The sequence below is a fragment of the Taudactylus pleione genome, unplaced genomic scaffold (genome assembly GCF_031769625.1).
Source record: "Taudactylus pleione unplaced genomic scaffold, aTauple2 ptg000102l, whole genome shotgun sequence".
Lineage (NCBI taxonomy): Eukaryota > Metazoa > Chordata > Amphibia > Anura > Myobatrachidae > Taudactylus > Taudactylus pleione.
Window position 1 is genome coordinate 6795861 of NW_028284504.1, and position 24798 is coordinate 6820658.

At 45.3% G+C, this 24798-nt stretch overlaps 1 protein-coding gene across 1 annotated transcript; it reads right to left on the minus strand.

The window, feature by feature from the left end:
• Positions 1 to 552: 552 nt before the first annotated feature.
• Positions 553 to 24136, minus strand: PSMC3IP (PSMC3 interacting protein). The gene is made up of 7 exons (XM_088470714.1): positions 24055 to 24136; positions 21396 to 21485; positions 21187 to 21298; positions 18963 to 19108; positions 18763 to 18816; positions 17187 to 17246; positions 553 to 1905 (listed from the first exon to the last, which is right to left on the minus strand). Exons 2-7 carry the CDS (start codon positions 21468 to 21470, stop codon positions 1849 to 1851), a joined length of 504 nt encoding a protein of 167 aa, XP_088326840.1. The 5' UTR covers positions 21471 to 21485; positions 24055 to 24136; the 3' UTR covers positions 553 to 1848.
• Between the last annotated feature and the right edge of the window lie 662 nt (positions 24137 to 24798).

Consider the following 24798-nt stretch of genomic DNA (forward strand, 5'->3'; position numbering starts at 1 on the left):
GGCTATTTGTGTGGCCCACCAGCTGCTGTGGAACTACACATCCCAGCATGCCCTGACAGTTTTACCATGCAATACTGGAAGGGCATGCTGGGATGTGTAGTTCCACAACAGCTGGAGGGCCGCATGATGAATATCCCTGCTGTTTCTGGAAACAGCAACTAAGCACTAAGTCACAGGTTCTCAAACTCGGTCCTCAGGACCCCAAACAGTGCATGGTTTCCAGGTCTCCTCACAGAAATGCAAGTGAAATAATTAGCTCCACCTGTGGCTCTTTTAAAATGTGTCAGTGAGTAATGACTACACCTGTGCACCTGCTGGGTGATCTGGAAAACATGACCTGTTTGGGGTCCTGAGGACTGAGTTTGAGAACCACTGCCCTAAGTGATGTCTTTCAGTTAAGCCCAGAAAATGGGATGTCATTTATCCATACCTGCCTCTGAATTACAATATCAGTTCTTTGCTTGTTTATTTTAGTAACAGACCACAAGAAATGTTTGTACATTTTCATAAACTTTGAGCTTTGTATGTGCATAAAAACCCACACCAAAAGCATGTATTGTAACTTCTGTATTTCAATAATTAGAACAGTGGCTTAATTATACAGACCTTCTATATATCCATATTATACGTACTATTTACAAAATATCCATCTCATTTTGGTGGTTCTTTAGGTTGGCAGAACCTCCCAACAAAAAAAACTTAAGTGTACTTGTCCCTTAGACAGTGTAAGCAGCCATTTTGTGGGCTAACCCAGTAACAAAAAATTTACCTGTAACCCTGCACATGAAGTTATAGACTGCATTCTCACACAGGGGATCAGAAAACGCCTGGACATCTTTTTCTCTAAGTGGGAAAGTTAGAAGCTTAGGCATGCCCCCCAAGTCTGAACATTTTGAAAGTGTTCAAACCATTGTCTACTAGTCTATGGTCAGACAATCTCCCATTGCTAGAACTTTGTAGTCTGGAGTAAGTGTAGTTGGCTGTATTTAGATCAGAAAATAACACTTGGAGAGGATATGGTGCTCCCTTCTCACTACAGCTTAATGTATCTAAGTCTGTGCAGGAATATGTGATCACTATTTGTTCAGCAGGCAGTAATACACAACATGTGATTTGCAAATGAAAAAGTTATTCATCAAGATATCTAGTGAGCATTATTTATTTTCTGGAGTATTACTAATAGCTTTTGTCACCTTCTACTTCTCAGGTTTTTATTATTTCATGGCCAAACTTGGACTTTTTCAGCATCTGTGCTTTTACCTTATACACCATATTAGGTCTTTTGGTAGGCACTGGCAGTTGTAAAGAGTAACGGATCTGCGTATTCCACAGTAATATTCTAAGGTGGGTTTTCAATTAGCGAGGCAACAATTTCTTCAGCACCTAGCAAACCATTAATGATGCAGATTTTTTCCCTGCAGCCCATCGGTGGACAGGAAAACCTACAATGATTATCCCTAATTAGTGATGACGTGCAGCTACATAACCGCATGCAGTCAATTCCAATGTTACAAAGCCTGTTTTATAGTAAAGAGATATTGTAGATCTGTACAGCTGTAAAAGTAGCATAATGGAGAATACTTTAGTTACATACTAAATACCAGCATTTTCTCATTGCTATAGAATCTTCTCCTTCTCACTGATCCTCACAATAATTCAGGATTGGGGAAGTTTTTCTTTTTGTATTCCCAATTTTACATAAGCATTCTTATTTCAATAGAGTGTAATCCAACTTAAGGTCACAGGCTTCTGTACGCAGTTTAGTAACCTGTATTCTGAGACCTTGTACAATGAGAGAGTTTTATATGGAACTATAAAAACTTGCAGAACCCAGATTTTACATATCCGTCAAATATCTGGCAGAGTCGCATTGTAATCTTCATCTGTTTCCACACCAACTTCTTCCTGCAAAACAATTTACAGTTATTAGGTGAAAATGGTAAAATCATCTTGTTTATAAAGCTGGGTACACACTGCATGATGTGTACCCAACATGACATTGCCGGGACCCTGTATGCGGCAAGTGCATACACACTTGCCGGGGCAGACTGGGGGGAGCTACGTGTCATTCTGCATCATTGGCGACACTCCCCCATGCAGCAGGGCCGACGGGCGATGACGCTAGTGACCCACGGGAGCACACACATCATGGGTATACACTAGCCGATGTACCAAATATGTCGCTTTGATCCACGTGATCGGACAACATATTGTCAACTTTATACCCAGCTTAAAACACTGGTACTAACCAACACTTTTACACACTCAGCATATGGGGGAAAAGAGGAAAACAAGTTTGAATAGTTACTTTATAATTTAGAGATAAAGGATGTGTAATTTGTAAACTTCAAATTACCGTTATAGTCTTAGATTTGTGTTACAGGAAAAAATAGGATATTTTGAGGCTAATGGTAAATACAGTGCTCTGATCAGTTTGAGTGACATCCTACAATGAGTTAGAGGCTGGTGCAAGAGCTGGGCACTTAAGAGTTAACAACTACACAAATTCTGAAGCTTCTCCCTTTTATACTCTCAGCCACTGCAACAGAATGGGGTAAGCAGATGAAAATAGGGAGCAAAATAGAAATATTCAAAAGATTAACTGAACCAATGACCACAAGGGTGGAACCCGAGAAATGGATTAATGCAAGTACAAAAAAAATAATATTTTCTCTTTCTTCCTATTGGAAATGTAATCTTAAGAGAGTATTTGGAGTGGGGTCTTCATCCAAAGCAAGCATCCTTAGACACAAAAACTTTTCAAATGGTAAAATTTAGTAAAACAATGTGGACTGAGGAACAAGTGACCCAATACAGCTGCTCAGTTGAGGTTCCATGATGCACCACCAGGAAGCACTCCCTGATCTGGTACAGTGAGTGCAGATATTTTTCAGAACTGGTATCACTTAGCTAATGTAGGCCTGATGCATAACCACTCTAATCTACCTAGCACTGATATGTTTATTTGTTGCAAGTCAAAGTATCAAATATATCTGTCTTCCTTCCATTAAACAGAAGCTCTATTCAAATAGATCTTCAGCAGCCTGACCACGTCCAAAATATGAAGCAGAGTTGCGATTCCCTCAGATTCAGTCGGCTATAGGGATGAGCTGACAATATCTTGGTAAACATGAAATCACGACACCTCTTTGGGTTTGAGAAATAGTTTTGTAAGCAGGACAAACCCGTCATTGTGGAATATAAGAAAAGTAACTTACAGGATAAAGCACCCAACTCACAAACTCTACTTGCAGAGGAAATGGACAAAAGGAACACTGTCTTTCATATAAGAAATTTAGGTTAAATAGTGTCCAAAGTGGTGGGGATATTAAACCTGAAAGGAGAAACTACCTCGGGAAGCAGGGACAGTTGTTTCTTAAATAAAAATGGACAGCAGAAATTTGGCCATTAAGAAAACAGTGTATGGAAAGCTTTACCTTTGCACCAGGAAATGCAACTTCCATACACAATGGACGTTCTTAGCAGATACCGGCTCTCTGGCTCTAAGCATGGTCTGGATAATCTCCGAAAAAGACCACTTTCTACATCAGGGTCCATAGGGTATCCACAGGATACCTTGGGGTATAGGTGATGACGTCGGGCACCATAGAGTTAAGTTTTCAGCCTCCCAGGATGCATCAGGGTCCCCCTCCTATACCCCGCCCCCGAGCCAAGGCATCCCAGTTTCTGGTGCCCGGCTCGGAGTCGGAGCACATGTTTAGAGGGGGCTAAGAATAGCCCCTGAAGTTTTCTTTCAAGACATCTGGGAGTACAGCATGGACAGTCACTGCTGACGTCCATGCGGTCTTCCCCTACACCCCGCCGGTACCAGCATGCAGTTACTGATCCGGGGATGCTGGTAAGTATCTTGGGTCACGGCTAGCGGTGACCCCAGATGCTTCAGACCATGGCCGGATCTAAGGGGGACAGGTAAGCAGCGAAGGTCCCGCGATGGGTCCCCGCTGAGAACATGGTCCGCAAGTTCCCAGGCAGGGGGCTTCCTGGGGACTGGCTGCAGCGCGGACTCAAGTACTAACCTGCGCTTCCACTATACCCCCTGGGACAGGGGGCTACAGGTGAGCGACAAGCGCTGCGGCATCCCAGGGGAGCGCGCCTTCTCTGTATACAGCCAGCGCCTCCCCCGCTGCACACAGCCCTCTCTGCACCTGCCGATTGGTCCTGTGGCAGCACTCCTCCCCCAGGCCGGCCTCCTCTCTGCTCCTCGGTGGCCATCTTTGTGAAGCATGGTGAGCGCTGCCCACTCTAGCATCCCGGTCTAGGAGCCCCGGCATACCTCTCCTCCGTTTGGCTAAAGGTCAGTGTATGCAGCGCTGTGTCCTACCAGACTCTGTGTAGTTGAGAAACAGCGCTGATAGTGCAGGGATTAATTTCTTCTGCATTGTATGTGACTTCTGCTAGCGCTGCTGCCTGTACTTTCACTTTCTACTGTCAGCCATTTTACTGTCCCTGCTCTTACTCTGCTAGCTCCGCCACCTGTGTTTACCCAGATGGGATTGTCCCAGCAGTCAGTGGTGTCGTCACCCATGCAGGGTTTCCCGAGACAACTGATGGTACTCCACAGTCTCCCTATTTCCCCTCCCCAGGTTTCACATGAGCCTGCGTGGGTTAATTCTCTGACAAATTCGGTACAGCATTTGTCGGATATTTTACAGGGGGAGTCTATGTTGCTGCCAGTGGCTTCTGTCTGCTCCTTATGAGGATGACGACGTGACGTCAGATGATGGGGAGATTCTGGATCTATCTGACCAAGAACCTCCCCGTACTAAAGAGTCGGACGCTAAGTCAAAGGTATATATTTCTGGTCTTATTCAGGCAGTCCGCACGGCTTTAGTTATTGAGGATGATGATCCTCCGGTGGCCAAATCCAAATATGCCTTTTTCAAGGATATTAAGGGTGACGCCACAGTGTTTCCTCTTTCTGGTCAGTTAGTAGATCATTTAGAGGAGGCGTGGAAACATCCCAGAAAACGGTATCAGCCTCAGAGGTGCTTAGCTGTGGCTTATCTGTTTGCAGAGAATTATTTTTCTAAGTGGGAATCCCCTCCGCAGGTGGATTCTCATGTGACACGCCTAGTCAGAAGTGCCACTTTGTCCATGCCTTCCATGTCCTCCTTGAAGGATGCTATGGACCGCAAGGTGTAAATCTGCCTTAAGTCCATTTATTCCCTTGCGGGGTGGCGTCCAGACCGGCCATGGCCATGTGTTGGGTGGCCAGAGCTATGGAGCGCTGGGCTGATAGTTTGGAGGAGTCTTTGGACTCTGACTGTTTGACAGAACAGGCCGAGTTGGTGGGCAATCTCCGGGACTCGGCCACTTACATCAATGAAGCGGCCTTGGATATCAGTATCCTCACCTCTAGGATTTCTTCTGCAGCGGTTGCTGCTCGTCGCACTTTACGGTTGCGATCTTGGAAAGCGGACGCGGATTCCAAAAAGGGCTTAGAATGTTTGCCTTTTAATGGAGAAGTCCTATTTGGTTCGGATCTGGACAAAATAGTAGCTATGCTGGCAGCAGCCAAATCTGCATGTCTCCCGTCTGCTACTGTCCCTTCAGGTTCAGGTACGTCGGCCTTACAGGGCCCAGGGTAGGCCTAAAGCACAGTCTTTTCCATGACAGGCTGGGCTCAAGAAATCGGCCAAGCCCAGGAAACAGGCCTGGAGTACCAGACGTCCGGCCCCTAAGTCAGATGACAAACCTGCGGCCTGACGGTCCGGGCCTCCCTTTGGGGGATCCCAAAGTGGGAGGCCGCCTGCATCAGTTTGCCCACTGTTGGTCGATAACTACGAAGGACACTTGGGTTCACGAGGTGGTTTCTCACGGGTATGCCCTCTCCTTTCGGCACAGGCCCCCATCCCGGTTCTTCACCACAGGCCTTCCATTAGACCGGAACAAAGCCTTAGAACTGTGGAAGGTTTTGCACACTATGCTCCAGGCTGGAGTTATAGTGCCTGTTCCATTCTCCCAGAGGGGCCAGGGTTTCTATTCCAATTTATTTTTGGTGCAGAAACCCAACGGGTCTTACCGTCCAATACTCAACCTCAAGGCCCTCAACAAGTCCTTGAGGGTGCCTCTGTTTCAGATGGAGACCCTACGGTCCATTATTCTGGCGCTGGAACCTGGGCATTACATGGTGTCTTTGGACATCCAGGACGCTTACCTGCATGTCCCTATTCTTTTGCGCCATCAGCAATTCCTCAGGTTTGCAATCCGCAACGAACATTTCCAGTCCCGGGCGCTGCCTTTTGGCCTGGCGACAGCACCATGAGTGTTCACCAAGGTCATGGCGGCCCACCTGCGGACGCAGGGAGTCCGACTGTTACCATATCTGGACGACCTTCTGTTGTTGGCAGGGTCTCCAGAGCTCCTTCTAAGCCATCTGGAACTGACAATTGCAGTACTGCAGAGTCACGGCTGGTTGATAAACTGGCAAAAGTCCACCCTGACCCCGTCTCAGAGGATCCTACACCTCGGGGCCTTGTTGGACTCCTGGCAGCAGCGGATCTTTGTGACGGAGGAAAAGATCTCTGCTTTGCAGTTGAGGGTGCGCAGTTGTCTGCAGTGTCGCTGAGTGTCTGTGCACTCGGCAATGCGGTTACTGGGCTCGATGGTGTCAGTATTCGACATGGTGGAATATGCCCAGTTTCACTCCAGACCTCTGCAGTAATTGGTCCAGTCCAAATGGAATGGACAGCCTTAGAGTCTAAAGTCCCAGACGATGGTGCTCACTCCGGAGGTTCGCCTGTCTCTGGCCTGGTGGTTGCAGACGACCCACCTCAACAAGGGCCACCCATTTTGGGTGGCGAACTGGGTCCTGTTAACGGATGCCAGTCTCCGGGACTGGGGAGCTGTCACGGGTCCACACTTGTTCCAGGGCAGGTGGACTCAGGCAGAAACGGATCTTCCAATAAACATCTTTGAACTCTGCGCAGTGTTCAAAGCTCTCCAGCAGGCACATCAGGTTCTCCAAGGTCACCCCGTGCAGGTCCAGTCGGACAACGCCACCACCGGGGCCTACATAAATCGACAAGGAGGAATCCGAAATCGGGCAGCACTCGCAGAAGTGTCCCGCATCCTGGTCTGGGCGGAGCGCAATCTCCCGGCTATATCAGCGGTGTTCATCCCGGGAGTCCTCAACTGGGAAGCGGATTTTCTCAGCTGGCAGGACGTGCATCCAGGAGAACGGTCTTTGCACCAGGACGTCTTTCAACTTCTGGTGGATAGGTGGGGTCTTCCAGAGATAGACCTCATGGCGTCCCGGCCCAACAACAAGTTGCCGGTGTACGGGTCTCGAACAAGAAACAAAAAGGCGTCTCTAGTAGATGCTCTGTCAGTCCAGTGGACGTTCCAGTTTGCCTACCTCTTCCCTCCGTTTTCCCTTCTGCCGAGTGTAATCTGGAAATTCAAACAGGAAGGAGGTACGCTCCTGTTGATAGCTCCCGAGTGGCCCAGTCGGCACTGGTTCTCGGACCTTCAAAGTCTGTCAGCAGACGTTTCTCTGAGGTTACCACTACGGCCGGAAATGCTGTCACAGGGTCCTTGTCTTCACCCGGATCTGACTCGGCTGTCTTTGATGGCGTGGCTGTTGAGACGGCCATGTTAAGGTCCAGGGGGTTTTCCGGCTCTGTGGTGCAAACCATGCCAAGAGCTCAGAAGCCATCCTCTGCAAGAATCTACCATCGTGTGTGGCATACGTTCTTCCAGTGGTGTCGACCTAGAGGTTATGCTCCTTGGGAGTTCCGCCTGTCTAGAGTGTTGGCTTTCCTACAGGCTGGCCTAGACCATGGGCTTCGCCTTGCTTCCCTGAAGGTGCAGGTGTCTGCCCTGTCAGTCTGGTTTCATCGTAAGTTTGCTGCGCTCCCTGATGTGCGCACCTTTATGCAAGGCGTTCTTCGCATTCAGCCCCCTTTTGTACCACGAGTGGCTCCTTGGGATTTGGCTGTGGTCCTGAGAGCTCTCCAGGGACCGCCGTTTGAACCATTGGGCTCAGTGGACCTCAAATGGCTGACAGCTAAAACGATATTCCTTCTGGCCATTGCTTCGGCCAGACGTGTTTCTGACTTAGGGGCTCTCTCCTGTAGACCCCCTTTTCTGATTTTTCATAGGAACAGGGCGATGCTTCGCACTCGTCCTGGATTCCTTCCTAAAGTGGTATCAAGTTTCCACATCAACGAGCAAATCGTTGTGCCGGCTTTTAATTCACCTGATCGTTCAGTGGGTGAGGCCACTTTGGATGTTGTGCGGGCCTTAAGGATTTAGGTTGTCCTTCATGGGCAGCTCGACGTGGTGCCTCTGCAGTCCAGATCTGCAAGGCTGCCATGTGGTCCTCTATCCATACCTTTGTGAGGTATTACGCTTTTGACACCTTTGCCTCTCAGGATGCTTCCTTCGGGGGCGGATTCTCCTTTCAGCACAGGAGCGTCCCCACTCTTAAAGGATACTGCTTTGGGACATCCCCAAGGTATCCTGTGGATACCCTATGGATCCTGATGTAGAAAATGAGATATGGTAAGAACTTACCTTTGTTATCTCTATTTCTATGAAGTCCATAGGGTTCCACAGGACTCCCGCCCTGTCGCACCTGTGCTGCAGATGGGCTTTACTCTGGTCACCGTTTTTTCCGTCTCCCTCTGGTGAGAATGTGATTCTTGCGTGTGTCCAGATCTTTCTTCTCCTCCGGCCTAAGGCTTGGTACGTAACTGAGGTGCCTTGGCTCGGGGGCGGGGTACAGGAGGGGGACTCTGATGCATCCTGGGAGGCTGAAAACTTAACTCTATGGTGCCCGATGCCTGACGTCATCACCTATACCCCAAGGTATCCTGTGGAACCCTATGGACTTCGTAGAAAGAGAGATAACAAAGGTAAGTTCTTACCATATCTCATATTTTCTCTGTGTATGATTACATCAACAGTCATATCATTAAAGCCAGATGAACCAAGTCCTGGTGCAGAACTGAGACCTAATTTAGCAGTTCGGCCTTAATCTGGAATGATCAGGATCTCTAGTGGTTTTTCGACTTTGTTTTGTTTTTTTAGTACCTGGGGTTGCATGGCTATAAGTGAAAATAGGTACCGTATATACAAAAATAAGGAAATTTATGCTCTTACCTGGTTAAATCCTTTTCTTTGAGGTCCATAGGGGACACAGGGACAACGGTGGGGTATAGGGCAGTGCAGAAGGACTGGGTACCAAACAGTTAACTACTTTGACATCAGAGCTGTTAAGTTAGCAAGCCCAAGGCAGGAGCGAGGAAGGAGAAGGAAGACCAGCACACACACAAGAAATGGACTGGGGAACCAGAAACAGAACAAACCCCCGCAAGCCAGGTGCGTCAGGGTGGGCACCCTGTGTTCCCTATGGAGCTTGAAGAAAAGGATTTAACCAAGCAAGAACAAATCTCTTCTTCACTGCCATAGGGGACACAGAGACAATGCTGGGATCTCACAAAGAAATTCCCCTAAGGGATGTGACGCTCCTGAACTTCACTGAGAACCCTCTGCCCAAATGCCACGTCCGCGGAGGTGTCAAGGGAATAGAGACTGATAATCGTGTGGACAGAAGACCACGTAGCCGCCCTGCAAAGATTTCTGCAGCGGCACCTAGTTGAGCTGCCCAGGAAGTACCTACCGACCTGGTGGAATGAGCAGTCACCATGGCCGGTGCAGGGATGTCTGCCGCCGTGTACATGTGGTGGATAGTTAAACAGCGAGCGGGCCAGCCCCATTTGTGAAAGCCACAGAGCACAAAAAGGAAATCTGACTTACAGAGATCTCTATTGGGGTCTACATAGATCTGGAGGGCACTTACCACATCCATAGAGACCTCCGGTGAAGAATCAGGTGACTGAAAAGCCGGATCTACAATCTCCTGGTTGAGATCAAACTCAGAGCTAGATAAACTGGACCTGTATGAACTAGGATAAGCAGAGGACTGTAGATCACATAAACAACAAGGAGCCTTATTTAGAGATGTAAACCATCGGGTTTGCGTCAATCTCCGATGGTGTGAGATCTGTGCATGTGTAGATCTCATTCTGCGAGATTGCTTACAGTGCCCCCTAAACTGCAGCATGATTGACATGTGGCTGTTTGGGGGCAGCGACTGGACGGCAACGTGCAGTACAGCCTTCTCGAAAACGGGGCATGTAGGCCCCTTTGAGGCGTGCAGAGGCTTCTGACACAGCTACACTGGCCCAGACAGTGTTGAAACACTGACCATCTTGAGTAAGCAGAAAGTTAGACTCAGATGACCGATGTTCATGCAGAGAGAACTGTGGCTGCAACCCTCAGATCTGCAATACAGGCAACAGGCATCATTACACAGCCAGACGCTGGTGTACTCAAACACTCCACCATCGCAATGACCATCCACACGACACCCTATGGCTGGAGCAGTGTCTCCTGAACTTTCTCTAATCATGGCCTCTGTGGCTCTGACACGTTGGTGACACTACCATAACACGTAATGAGATGGTTTTTCAAGCCACCTCCTTGGAACGCCCATGGCTATCTGCCGACAGGAATATTATAAGCTACTCTGTGCAGATAAGCGCATACGTAGAGACACTGTTGCGAACAGCCCTGTTGTTGTTCTACAAAAAAAGAATGCATATAACAATGGTTGAATACTGCGTGAGGGGAGGGGGGAGGTAGTCTGTGCGCAGCTTCCCTAAGAGGTGTCCGGTCTCTAAATTGGTTTCTGAAGGTTTGGAAGGGTAGCGCGGTATAGGTGGGGGAGGGGCGAGCGGATGGGGAGACTGGGGAAGCCCGTGAGGTGGGGTGGCTGTGTGTGGTGGTGTGAGATGCTGGTGTGAATAAATACTGGACAGTGAATACAGGCTGAACAGGTGTTTATTGCAGTGTACAAATAAGAGACAGTGCTTGTACTTTTGCAAGTCCCTCCTGGGCTCAGAACCATATGAAGTTTGTTACAGTCCAAGGGGAAAGTCCATATCCTGTTGGGGAGGGGGGATTTGAATAGTTCCAAGATGGGCGTAGCCTGGCTGGCTCCGTGGATGCACAGTCCGGGGTGTTCCAGTGCTAGAGCGGCGTCCCGCTTAGACTTTATCACTTACGGATAAGTGTGGTGGGTGGGGCAGGGGTCCAGCTGGAGCCTCGTATCCTTGTCGCTTGGGTGCGCTGGTGTTGGAACGGGGACGTTGTGCTGTGGTGCCTGTGCGGTCCCGGCTTCTCAAGGTAGGATCACAAGTGTGGGTGTTTAACCGATGGTTCGTCTCACTCGTACTGGTGCACGGAGTCACCTTGCCGGTGGACCCTTCTTGGGGGCAATCCTGCGGCTCTCTTAGCCGATGTAGACACCCATGCGGGAACATGATGTTCAGCGATCCTCTTAGCCCTAACTTCCAGCTGCAGGGGCAGGCAAGTTTGGCTTTCACGGTGTTGGCTCTGATTTCAGCTGGAGACTGTTGTGCCGAGTAAGCGGGTAGCGTCGATGTGTGACAGCTGGTGTAGCTTGGTCCTGGTAGGTCTAGAAAGCCAAACCCACATCAACTAAGAGCCGCAGGATTGCCCCCCACGAAGTGTCCTGACCCCCCGCCAAGACATCGAAAGTTACCTGCTACGGTAACCACCACCCCGCCCACACCACCGGCAAGGTGACGCTGCGCACCAGTACGAGTGAGATGAACCACCGGTGAAGCACCCACACTCGTGATCCTACCTTGAGAAGCCAGGACCGCACAGGCACCACAGCACAACACCAGCGCTCCCAAGCGACAAGGACACAAGGCTCCAGCTGGACCCCTGCCCCACCCACCACATTTACCGGTAAGTGATAAAGTCTAAGCGGGCCGCCGCACTAGCACTGGAACACCCCAGACTGTGCATCCACGGAGCCAGCCAGGCTACCCCCCCCACCTTGAAATTATTCAACCCCCCTCACCAACAGGGTATGGACTTTTCCTCTTGGACTGTAACGAGCTTCATACGGTTCTGAGCCCAGGAGGGACTTGCACAAGTACTTCGAGCACTGTGTCTCTTATTTGTACACTGCAATAAACACATGTTCACCCTGTATTCACTGTCCAGTACTTATTCACACCAGCATCACACACCACTCCACACCAGTTTAGATTACCACACACAGCCACCCCACCTCACGGGCTTCCCTAGTCTCCCCATCCGCTCCCGCTCCCCCCCTGTACACCCTCATTCCCCCAGTCACCACCATCCCCCACCTATACCTGTGCAGTGCTACCCTTCCAAACCTTCAAAAAAAGAATGCAGACTAAGGCCGTATTCAATTCCAGGCGAAATGTCAGAATCCGCGGTAAAGTATCGCGAGTGACGTCATTTCGGCAGTTGGAAAGTTTCTGCCGTATTCAATTGTTGCGACTTTTTCGCGTATGCGGAAAGTCAATGCAATGTAATAGGCAAAAACGTTTCGCCTATGAATACCCGGCGGAAAAAGTACAGAATTGCGGTGTTGGGGTGCAAAGGTGCGGAAAACACTCTGCACCCTTTGGACAGACCCCCACAGGATAACTGCGTCAAAAAAATGCAAAAAAACCCCAACCAATAAAAGCACTTTGAATATGGGGGCGAAAAAGTTAAGTGAGGGTACAAACTCCAAAACTAGCGAAATAGACTTTTGGGTGGTTTAAGTATGGGGGAGGTGTTTTTTATTGCAGGTGTTTGCTGAAGGTTAGTTTTTTGCAGCACTTAAAACTTCACTTTAGTGATTTTTAACTATGCTTGCACCCATTTTCAAGTACCCCAAAATTTGACAGGACTACTTATTTTCACAAAAAAACACTGCTAAATGCTATTCTTCACCACTTGTGCAAATACGCTATTTTGGAGCAATTGCCAGCACTTAAGTGCCCCAAATAGCTTCAGAAGGGCTAATTGGGGACATCTACATTGATCCCCAATGTCAGTGCATCTTTTGGGGGGTGTCAGGCTGATTTCCCCAATTCTGCCAACACTTTTCACCTGTGAATTTCACCAGGACGCGTTTTCATGTCCTTTGGAATTGAATACGGCGAATAGCGGGGGCGCGCACGATAAGTTTCCGCGGCTAAAACGCGCATAGTCGTCAAAGTGCGGCATGCAAAAAAGTATCGCGGGTGCTAAACTAATTGATTACGGCCCTAAGCTGGGTACACACTTACCCGATGAAGCGGCTGACAGCCATTGCGCACGATATGGTAAGCTATGCTTATAAGTAATAATTAAGAAGAGTTCTAATGCAAGTGACATCTATCTCTAAGGTGGGGAACTCAATGTCGAAGCCGGATGATTGGCTGAGGCAGAATCTGTTTAGAATCGGAAGCTGCATGACGCCATTTTGCGAATGGCCGTCCAGCGCCATTTTAAGTTACAACTCACGAGCTAAGTACAGATGGCAATGTTTTTGGCAATCCTTTTAGAAGCCATGACAAGCCCATTCTGGGGACAACCTTGCATAGAAAAATACTAAAACAGCTAGAAAAACAGCTTCCTGAGAAAAGTAATTAGAAAAGACAATACACCAGGAACTGTGGGTGTTTTTGCATGTAAAGGGAGAGACCCCACATGTGGACAGGTGTAGCTGTGGCAATTGTAATATGGCCCAGACACTTGAATTTGACTGATTGAACAATGGTAAGAAATCTGCTTGAAAAGAACTGACACAGGTATCCTAATTAGGCAGAAGAAAACTTTTAAACTCACTATCAGACAGGATGGCACCAGCAATCTGCTGGGGGTCTCCACCCTGTTTGAGAGTGAAGCTCACTGCCCATAACACATTGCATTGCAGTTTAAAAATGTTAGTAAGGGATGAGGTGTGTGTGTGTGTGTGTGTATATATATATGTATATATATATAAAATCCATCAAAAATACTCACATGCATAAAACACTGCACATTACACACAGTTGCGCTGTTAACACACATTATGCACATTAGCGAATGCATGATATCCTGCATGTGAACGCTGTTTGTTAGCTTCATGCGTACGCATCTGCCACAAGTTAACTAGCGTCTTTTCCCAAACCCATAATACTTACACACTGCACACTCACGTAAAAGGTTCCATAGCTTCAAAGTGTAACATTCAGGGTTTATTCATTTATTGCTAATGTTGTGAAATAAAAGATTATTTGGTATCTAAGGTTTAGTACATGATAAGCAAACAGTGTTTGGTGTTGTACTGATCGACTCTCTCAACAGCTTTCTGGTATCATCGGTGAGAAGATCGCAACCTGCATTCTCAACTTATGAACAGTAGAGAGTTAAAACACTAAAATGTACTTTGTAAAATAAACAGCTTAGATTTGCATGCAGGGGGAACAGAGGAGACAATAGGCTGTCGGACTGACCTGTGTCCATTTGAATCAACCTGTTAAATATCCTGTAACAGATGCACCCGCACTGGGAACCAATGAAACCATGCCAAACTTTTCTATTGTATAGTCTATTTCTGTAAGGGTATATATATGTGTGTTCTGACCCCAATCTGGAGTCTTCATGCTGATGCTGTTGATGGAGGTTTCTTATGGATACCGGTAACTGGTCCTAGTGGGCGCGCGTGCATATGTATAACTGTACCTTGGGTCTGTATAATTTCTTTGCGCTAAATTGTCTTTAGATCACAGCGTGTAACCTACTGTTTTTTATGTTGAATACTTTGTGCTTTGGAAACACATTTTCAAGGTCTGAAGGCTTTTATTTTACTGTATGACTGCGTACGCAAATAGCGTAAATTTTAGAAGGTATAGGCAGGAGCGTATAGAGGTTTAAATTCAGTATCCTTATCAATTAGCCCCGATAGTTTACTGGGCTATTTAATTAGAGCCCCTTTTTCTCTCCCGGTAAATTAACAGGCACTAACACACAGAATCCATGATAAGTTCCCGGACATGTGTATTACTATTAACATGGTCGCACCACCTGAAAATAAGCTATTTATCTGAATTTCTCCTAAGTGGAAATGCTGCCTCAAGAGGGCACACGATACCCAATGGGAGTCTTTTTTTATTTCACAAGACAGTAAGCTCTCCTGAGTGGGGCCTTCTCTATCTCACGCCTGCACCACCATAAACCTTGTATGACCTTGTTCTGTCTATATGTATGATTTATTATACAGTCTATCTGGCCCCATGGAAGTTTCTGCTGCCTTACTAAACTGATGAAGTCTGTACTGAAATCTCCACTACACCGATGCTCCAGAATGAACTGTGCATAATTCATATCCTCCACTTCTAAAGTTTAATCTCAGATGTTTTTTTTCTTATTGAAATTTAATTTTCAACAGATATTGTAATCCTGCAAAGTAAACAGGAACAAACAAGGTAGGTAATGTTGAACCAAATCCTGGTCCTTCACTTTCTACAATTGCCAATATTGCAGTGTGTCCCTTTCCATCCATGTAAATATGTGTAGAATAATGCCTGAACTAGATGAATTAAGGGCTTAGTGCTCTATGGAGATAGAATAAAGAGGAGAAAGGAGTCTCATTAAAACTAGGGGTTATCAAAATTTTTAATGACCTAAAACGCTTGTAGATCCATCCAGATTTGAATACTCCTGGACTGGAACTGGTCATGCTGGCCTAGCCAAAGCCCCTGTCCTGGTAATCTACCTGACATTTTAGTAATCTTGCAATAGTGGATTGTGGGTCTGATTCATCACGGATTGCAACAGCATACACAGACCAGTCGATGGTGCGTACTGCGCATGCGCAGTGGCTCAAATGCGATCGCACTGCGATCACGCAGAACACAGGAACCCATCGCAGAGTGAGTGACAGGCTGTCAGCGTTTGGGGGTGGTGGCGGGAGTGGTAGGAGAAACGCAGATGTGCCTGTCCGTTTGAACGCCATTGCATGGGCATAAATAAATTAGCCACTGTGACGGCATACGCAGCTTGAGTACTTACTGCGTGCAACGAGGTTAGCAATTTCTGAGTAAGGTCAGACCTGCTGTAATTGTGCTTGAGGGCCCTATGTTACTGAAGTGTACGCAGGACTGGATGTGAGATAGTGGTAGTGGGCGTTTCTATGCTGGCCGTGTGACAGCTTTGCGATTACATTCATTTGCATATTTTCGTAGCAGACCTGCTTATGTAATTGCAGCCATGATCGCAATATCGATCTGTGCTGAATCAGGCCCTGTCTGTGTACAAAAAATAAATCCTAAAGTGTCAAACATTTTTACCTTAGATATTTCCATGACAGCTTAATTAGCGGTCTATAGAAAGCAATGGCTGCGATAACGGACATTGAGTCTGTATTTCAGTAGAGTTCCTAAAAAGCACACAATAAACATGCACCACTCCACAGAGTCAAAGTACATGGGTATCTAATTGTATATTGTCTATACTAACCAAAGTCATAGAAATATGTGATCAAACCCAAATCAGCTTAACAAAATCGAATTGAATTGCCCCCATATTTCAAATCTAATGAAGTTCAGTGTCGAATAGAACATATATAATTCACTGGTACAATAGTCCTAGATTTTGAAAATATTTTTGATGCTGTAATCGGTAATTTAGCTTTCATGCATATATAACCAATTACACTATCTTATATGAGCACTGCTTAGACTTCTCTGAGCTGGAAAAGTCACTTCAATCTAATTTCTATCAGGTGGGACTATGGATAGCACAAAACAAGCTGGTTTAGAACTCTGATACAACACAATCCTTGTTAAACTTAGAAAATGTATCTACTGATAAAGCAAATGCCAACAAACTATATTGTACAAACATAAATATTTGAGTTTATGGCTTGATCCTAGCATTACATTTGGTTGACATACCTAAAAACTATTGCAAACTGTGCTTCCTCTATGTAAAATAAATCCTGTGTAACATCCATGGCCACACATTGTTATGCAGTTTATGGTACAGCCCCAACTATAAAACACAACACTATGATATATCAATTCTGGGGAAAGGGATTTTGTTTTTACACTATTACTAGAGTTCTGTAACCTAAGTTTTGGATATACAATATACACTCACAAGAGTCATATTAGGGATATTCCGAGCACCTTCTTCACTTCAAAATATAACAAAGGCATGCTTAAGGAAACAAAGAAAATTTCACAAACTACAGTTTAAAAGTAAAAAAACTATAGTACAGCTAAGCATTTTATATACAGCACAATTGGTAGGTGAGCAGCTCTGGAGTCCATGTTTAAAACAAATTGATTACTTACAAAGAATTGCTTCTTGCTTTTGGGATAACCTTCAAGAACAGCATCAAAAATGTCTGTGGCCTGGTGTTGGTGAAGGGAAATCATACATGTGTATTAGTTGGTGTACTGTCACATTTGCCATCTGCTAAACATCCATAAATACAACCTTGTTTTAATGCTGGCGTGATCATTGCATTTCATAAGAGAACTTTCTATCCAATGCAGAAGTATTTTTTTGTACAGTTAGCAAAAAGTGACACTTATATAATGCCTAAATGTTACACAATTTGGTTTGATGAGAGGGGCTGTTTGGGCCCATAAAAAGACAAATAAAAGAGATTTGTAACTTCAATACAAAAAACACATTTGAGAAGTAATAATGTTGACAAGTAAAATATCAATGCTAGGTATTTCACAGCTGTATGCTTATAGACCTATAATAATTCTTCTTATATGGGTTTTACCAACAGTATTTCCGGCAAATGGCTACTGCTTCTGCTGATAAAGGTGACAGACTGAACCCATCCAAGTAGTTAGGCCAATTGTGTATGATCGTTGAAAAGACAAGTTTATTTCAAACCAGCAGAATAAAAAAGGACTAAAGTCCCACTCTCAGGAAGAGTACTTCAATATCATATAGAAAAGCAGGCAAACCTCCCCTAAATCCCACATCTATTTCTCCCTCCTTACCCTTTTTTTCAGCAGTAATGTGCTTATTTAAGGGGGTAGAATTAGGCTAGCGATACTTACCTTAGGGACGATCAGGATCTTCACCCTTGCCGGGCTGCCGCTGTCGGGATTTGAACCCATGCAGCCGACGGTAATACCTACTACACCCATTATGAGGTGTATTTACGAAAGATCAGCTTTTCAACGTAGCTGAGAATTTACAGGTCGGTTTTAAAAGGCCAATAATATTACACTTAAAGTTGGTGGCTTTGAAAAAATCGTTCCTTAATAAGCATACACCTATATATGTTTCTCCTTCCAATATGCCCCATGATCCAAGGTGGTGGTATAAGTAAAAATGAGTGCATTAAGGTCAAGGTCTTCACCTGCAATAAATCCCCTAGAACACACACAAATTTAACTTAAGGCCTACAATATGTTCAGAATTTTGTAGCACATCTGAAAAAAAAATGTAATAATTTATTAAATATGCATAACATGTAAATCTTACGTTGGCCATATACACCTTGTGATTAAACTCACCATAAGACAAAAATACCAATTTTCTGACAATTGTCATACACAGAGTAGGATAATTGGTCTGTCCCCCCAGTATATCCATCACCAGATCCGAGCAGCAATTATCACATCTTTTGGACATGCTGAAAGATTTCTCATACCCTACAGAGATAATTGCTGCTCATTCATGGCCACACAATTATCAGCCCGATCAACCAATAATCAGCTGAACGGGCCAATAATTGTACAGTGTATGGCCACATTTAAGACTGGACAAATTTTAACACATGAAATACGCTGTAGAATCACAATTCATGTACGTTTAAAATAAAATCCCAATCCCACCCCTGACTGTACACTTGATTTTGGTCAAAAGGACAAGGCTGGCACAACAGCAAGCAAAACTCACCATTCTTTTCCTTTTCCTCCATTCTTTACAAAACTGCTTCCGTTCACTGTACACCTGCAAGTATGGGGAAAAAAAAGAGCTTAGTAATATCACATTATATGAAATACACAGAGCAGTTTACAGTATTAATGCAGAGACCGCACAATGTCAGATTTTCACATATGACACCACAGCACCAGCCTTCCACACCGATCTTGTACCTTCTCTTTCTCTTCCGGAGTGACGTGGTTGGTTGCAGATTTAATTTTCTGCAGCTTGTCCTGGTGCCTACTACATTCTGCCTTTAACTCCTTACTTTCTTTTATCATCTCTTCAGTGGTCAATGAGCTGTTCAAATCTTTCTGCTCTACAAAGTTGATAGTTACAAATACAACTGACACATCGACATGAAAGGAGCCATACATTTACATACAATGCACAATAGTCACAGCCATACAAGTGTGCTTTCCTTAAATGTGTAGTCAATCATTCCGATTCATGTGACCAAACCTCAGCTACAAATAAGATGGAAAGACACATGATACTCAAACAGATTATAGGCATTCTGTTTTTTTTTTTTTTTTTTTTAGAAATCAGCAATAGGTTTATTAAATATCACGATACAAATTGCATTGTACTGCAATTCTTCGGCTGGGAACACAGACGACAGTAAATCTTGCCGATGGATGGGGCGATTTGCCTTCACCCCGTACCAAGGAGAGAGAAAGTTCACCATAGTTGGGGGTCCTCAAGATGTATATGCAATCGTAATTAAAATGTTACCTTTATTGAATTAAAATACAAATTCAATTAAATTGGCTAAATATAGATACCAACACACATAAATACAACCACATTAGTTACAGGGTTCTGTAGTGTTCCCGCTAGGCTGCTTTAGTGGGGTGCTGCGCCATGCCCGATTTTAAAGGGGCAAAATGCGCCCTGCCCTTTTAGCAGCGTCCCACTAAAAGAGGCTGCCATGTGCCTTCCCCACCCGCGGGACGCAATGTCCTGCTGGTGGGAAAAGTTGCGGTGGTCGATCCCCGCCGGGTGAATCTATTCACCGTGAGGGAGAGCTTGGGGGAAGCACAGCACCTCCCATAAGTGCTGGGCACGCTCTAAAGTGTGATGAATTGGGGGCATGTCACAAGGAGATGCTCCCTCCCCGGTCGGCAAAGCCCCCTTTTCAGGAGCGCACGCAGATACTCCCTGCCTGCACCCTCAGCGCCTGTGGTTTGGCGGGAACACTAGTTCTGTATATAAAGCTGGTGCGGTATGGCTAATAAACAGTTACAATGTCAACAAGCAGAAGGGGGACAAGCCGGCACGCTAGTTTTGCGCTGTAAAACAGTCACTGTCAGCTTTACAATGCAGTACTACCTTGTCGGCTTCAAAATATCACTGCCCCCTACTGCTTGTACACACTGTCAGTTGACCAATTACATTAATTTAAATCAACTCTTACTTAATTAAACCTATTACCATAGAAGGAATCATATTGGGCTGGGGGTGTGTACAGAGATGGGCTAGTATTGCCCTTGTGTATAATATTTTCTGTAAACACCCCCCCCCTCCCCTTCCCCCCCCCCCAAAAAAAGGAAGTATAGCAAAGTGAGGGTTGATTAGGCAGATGTGGTGAAAAGTTGAGTATATGCGTATACTCTTAGGCAAAATATCTGTGATAAGTGAATGAGTAGACAAAATAATGACACTAAAATTACAATAGCACACCATGGATGATCCCACAAATATCGGACACAGTAATAGATTAAATCAATAGACCAGTTAATGGCAATCTCCTATATAGTATTGTAGCAGCGGGCGTTTTACATTAGCCCATGTAATCTCCAGCAATTTGTTTCTAATCAGAAACACACAAGTCCCATTTAGAGCATTATTGTTAAGCAGAGGGAGAGAGGAAATATCGATTCTGTGAACTGCTGTCCCCCATTTTGCTATAGCGGTGGGATGAAAATACCTCTACAATGGCACATTGAAAATAGAAGCAGTACTGCATCTGCTATTAGGGCTCACCACATCAGTCCCTGATGCATGTTTCAGTGCAGGGTTATGCCTTGTATGTGCTGCTGATGAGAGTGTTGCAAGTGAGTAGGAGAGTAGAGCATCTTTTCAGCGATACTGAGGTGGATATGGTCCGTGCTGTGGTGGGGGGCCCTTTGTGCGCACAAAAGTAACTCCTTAGATAGGAGACACGCATTTTGCCAGGGCTTGCGCAAAAGCCCGATTGCTCCCTACTAGTCGTGTAATTTGATTTTGTTTTCTATTGATAGCTGAAAAAGGTTAGGAATCCCTGATAGAAAGGACTAAGCCAGTAAATAAAAGTTGAATTAGTTGCTTTGCTGTGGGTGACACTACATTGGGGACCGGATTACACAAACCTATTAAGAGAACTTAATGAGAATTTACAAAAAGTAGTTTACAAACCTGACTCAAGTTGTCGGCAGCTCTGCTGGGCATTCTGCACCTTACTGGTAATTTCTGTAATCTGGACGTCCAGACTCCTTATTTCCGAGTCACTCACACTAGGAAACTTCTCCTAATTCATGCAAAAAATACAGGAATTACACACGGCCCTGTCTGTGCTGATGAAGGCAGCACAGCCGATCTGTACACGATATCTTGCTTTCACTCACCTGATCTGCAAAGTAGATCTTCTGCTTCCCATACACTTTCTCTTTGATTTTGCCTTGCTGAGCAAGCAGCTCCATCGCTTTGACAACAGCCTAAAGCAGGGAGAGTGTGGTGTCAATAATGGCTGGATTGTAAATTTTGTTACTGTCTCCAATGATAGTTGAAGTTTATGGCAGAATATATTTCACATTGATGTACAAATAAGAGACTAATCACTGATATTATCCAGCAAATAAAATTGCACTAATAATAACAGTAACAATAATATTTCTGCAAAAGTTATAACCAGTTATTTACAGAAACAATCATAAAATTACTAAGAAAATATGCAAAGAAGTGATATCTGTTCTCTATAAGAATATAAAATGGAGGACCCTGGTTTATACACAATGCCGAAATCTACAATCATTTCACAAGGTGGAAGCTCAATGATTAGCTGTTTCCTCCTCTTGCAATGCTGGGACCCTGGGCTACGTTTTGACCAGAATGACTATAAAATAGTTCACAATGGAATTATATATAAGTTAAATACAATTTATTAATATCATCCACTTACAGTGTGTGTACTTCGTTACCATAAGTGCTACAGCCGATGCTACAAACAAAGGCTCAAACCATACAATCACCATTATTTATTTATAACAAATATTTATATAGTGCCAACATATTCCGTTGCGCATTATGCTAGGCACACAGTGGCTGATATATCATTCATACAGCCGACAAACGATATATCGTCTCAGCCATCAACCAGTGTGTATACCCAATGTATCTGTGAACAAACATTGTTCACAGGTACTGTATATGGTGTTGGTTCTGCAGCACAGCAGATGCACTATATCCTTTAGATATATCGTGCACATCTACCTGTGTGGAAGGACGACTGACCCATATGCCGGCCGCAGGAACTGCAGCTAATGACGTCACAACCTGGTTCCTGTGGCCAGACATATCAGTTGGTCGGTGAGTGTGTATGCACACTCACCAGCCGACCAAATCGGCCTGTCGGCCAAGTGTGTACCCAACATTACAGTTGGGGACAAAACAGTAATAAAACAAACGGTTGTTTTATTAACTTTTTATCTAGTGATAAAACAAGACTGGGTAATAACAGACAGACAAAGAGGTAAGAGAGAGTCCTGTCCACAAGCTTACAATCTAATCTATATTCCAGGGCTGCCATGGGTTGGTGGTCCAGGACCAAATGAAATTATTTATGGTCCATGTAATAAGCAAAACCAGTGATATTGGCAGCCAATTATAAAATGTGTGGACATACAGAAGCGCAACTCTGTCCACCACCACCTAACAACCTAAGAATGACTGCTAAGCACAAGCTACTTAATTTAATAACGGTTTTCTGACTCTCAAAAATAAACGTTTGGCCTAGGGATGCCATGAAAAAAGTGCTGATACTATAGGGCACCAGAATTCAAGAAAGTTTGATCTATATGGAAATAGGCACAAGGATAAGTGCAATAAGGGTATATTAGTAATAGATGAACACAGGAGTGTCTCACATCTGTTTACATAAAATCAGTCACTGCTCAATACTGCAGACTGAGGGCCTAATTCAGCAGTGCACGATAGGCGCCAGATAACGGGTCTGCGAGCCCGCACATAAACTGGCAGCAGACTGTCAGTGATTGACATGCTGTTGACGTTTGGGGGCGGCGATGGCCTCCGGTTCCTGAAGAGGAGGCGTATCGCCGCCGTTGGAAAGGGGGGTGGGGGGGTGGAGGCCAGGATCTTCGTCGACGGAGATTTCCTGGCCTCTTCCTCGCAGCTGCAATGGCTGGCTGCATGACCCCAGGTCACCTTAGCCGGCCGATGGTCCGAAGAGTATCCGATGCTGCGTTGGACAACGCAGCTCGGATACGTAATGCAGCAGGAGGCGTGATGCCTCCTACTGCATTACCACATCAGCACAGACAGAATAGCTAAGCTGCTTGCGAGCAGCTTAGCTATTCCGTGTGAAGCTGAAGCAGGCCCTGAGAACACAGTCAGAGACCCCACCTTCACAGAATACCGGCGTGTGGGCTTCTATTGAATCCTAAGGGACTTTAGAAAACATAGCACGTGTGTGTATATATATATAAAAATTAACTTTATACAATATCACACCAATCTTTGTAAGGGTGCACCAGGAAGTCATAAGTAACAGTTGCTCAGAAACAGAGCCAGCTTCTATTTAATGTTTTATGGTTTGTATATAGCTTTATGTAAACCCAGTGTGCAGGGAGTGAAGCCAACCCTCTGGTGAAAGGCATAATGGGCATGGCCTAAACACACTGCAAGTGTCACTACAACCGCTATTCTGCTGGGGTGCTGTATATCTTGTATTCACTTCCATTTTGTACTCCTGCAAAATGGTTTTAATTATGGGGATACAGTTTTGGGTCACCGCGCTTATTAGCATTATTATGTAAGGCTGATCTGATCTCTGCTCACACCTCCCATAGGCTGTAAGCAGAAATCAACCTACGAGACATATGCTGTAAAGCAGCCGGATAAACCATTTGTAGGCAAATTACTAAGAAATTTGGAGCTTGGGTGTGCGGTGTCAGTAGTAGGGAAATCATATAGGGAGCAGAGGGGGGAATGGATTGAGTGGGTTGGTCATACATAAAGAAAGCATAACAACCACCACCACCTACTTACAGTTTTGCCCAAGCCATGCTCACGCTGCAGGTTGCTGAACACGTCCTGTGCACTGTATGGTCTGTTTTGGTCAGTCAGATACTTTAGTATAATACCGCTGCCTGTAGATAATTAGAGAGTTTGCATTATTAAATAATAAAAAAAAAAAAAATCACCACATATACACTATAGCTAATTAATTTGAATACACCCCCAGATTTGTCAGATTCTCTGGAAAGGATGAACTTGATACGTGCGTTTTGCATAGAAATGAGGCCACTTGCTGTGACGCGCGGATGCGGCGGCATTCCCCCTGAAGCCACTCCCCTGACCGTGAGGTCTTGCCTAACCGCAAAGCCACACCCAGGCGCACGACTGCGCCGTGCACAAAGGCCCCAATTCCTGAAATAAAGAGGTTATCAGGTATGCTAACAGCCGGGTAATGTCTGATCCCTGATCCTAATGCTGTTTTCAAAACAATTCATCAACACATATACAGTGGAAGAATTCCAGTGTTCACCTTGTATTGTGATACTGTGAACATTTGTGAAAACGTGTAAAGTGGTCTCGTAAATGGCTCCCAGGAAGGTGTTATTATTCGAAAAGTGATCTACCATAGTCTCTTTGAGAAATGCAGGGCATAGTTTGCGTGAAATGCTTGCCAGAAGGTTTCTCTGGGTGGCGGCAGTGTACCCACAAGAGATACGCTGTAAACAACAGTGCATGTGATCGCACACGACCTGGACAACCTCGAGCGACCACAAA

What these genes read in the sequence shown, in the direction of transcription:
- PSMC3IP (XM_088470714.1), bottom strand. Translation starts at nt 21,470, where the DNA reads ATGGAGCTGCTTGCTCAGCAAGGCAAAATCAAAGAGAAAGTGTATGGG. An exon ending in CTGCCGACAACTTGAGTCAG is followed by an intron (nt 19,109 to 21,186) that starts GTTTGTAAACTA and finishes TCAACTTTGTAG; the next exon opens with AGCAGAAAGATTTGAACAGC. An exon ending in CTCCGGAAGAGAAAGAGAAG is followed by an intron (nt 18,817 to 18,962) that starts GTACAAGATCGG and finishes CCATACTTGCAG; the next exon opens with GTGTACAGTGAACGGAAGCA.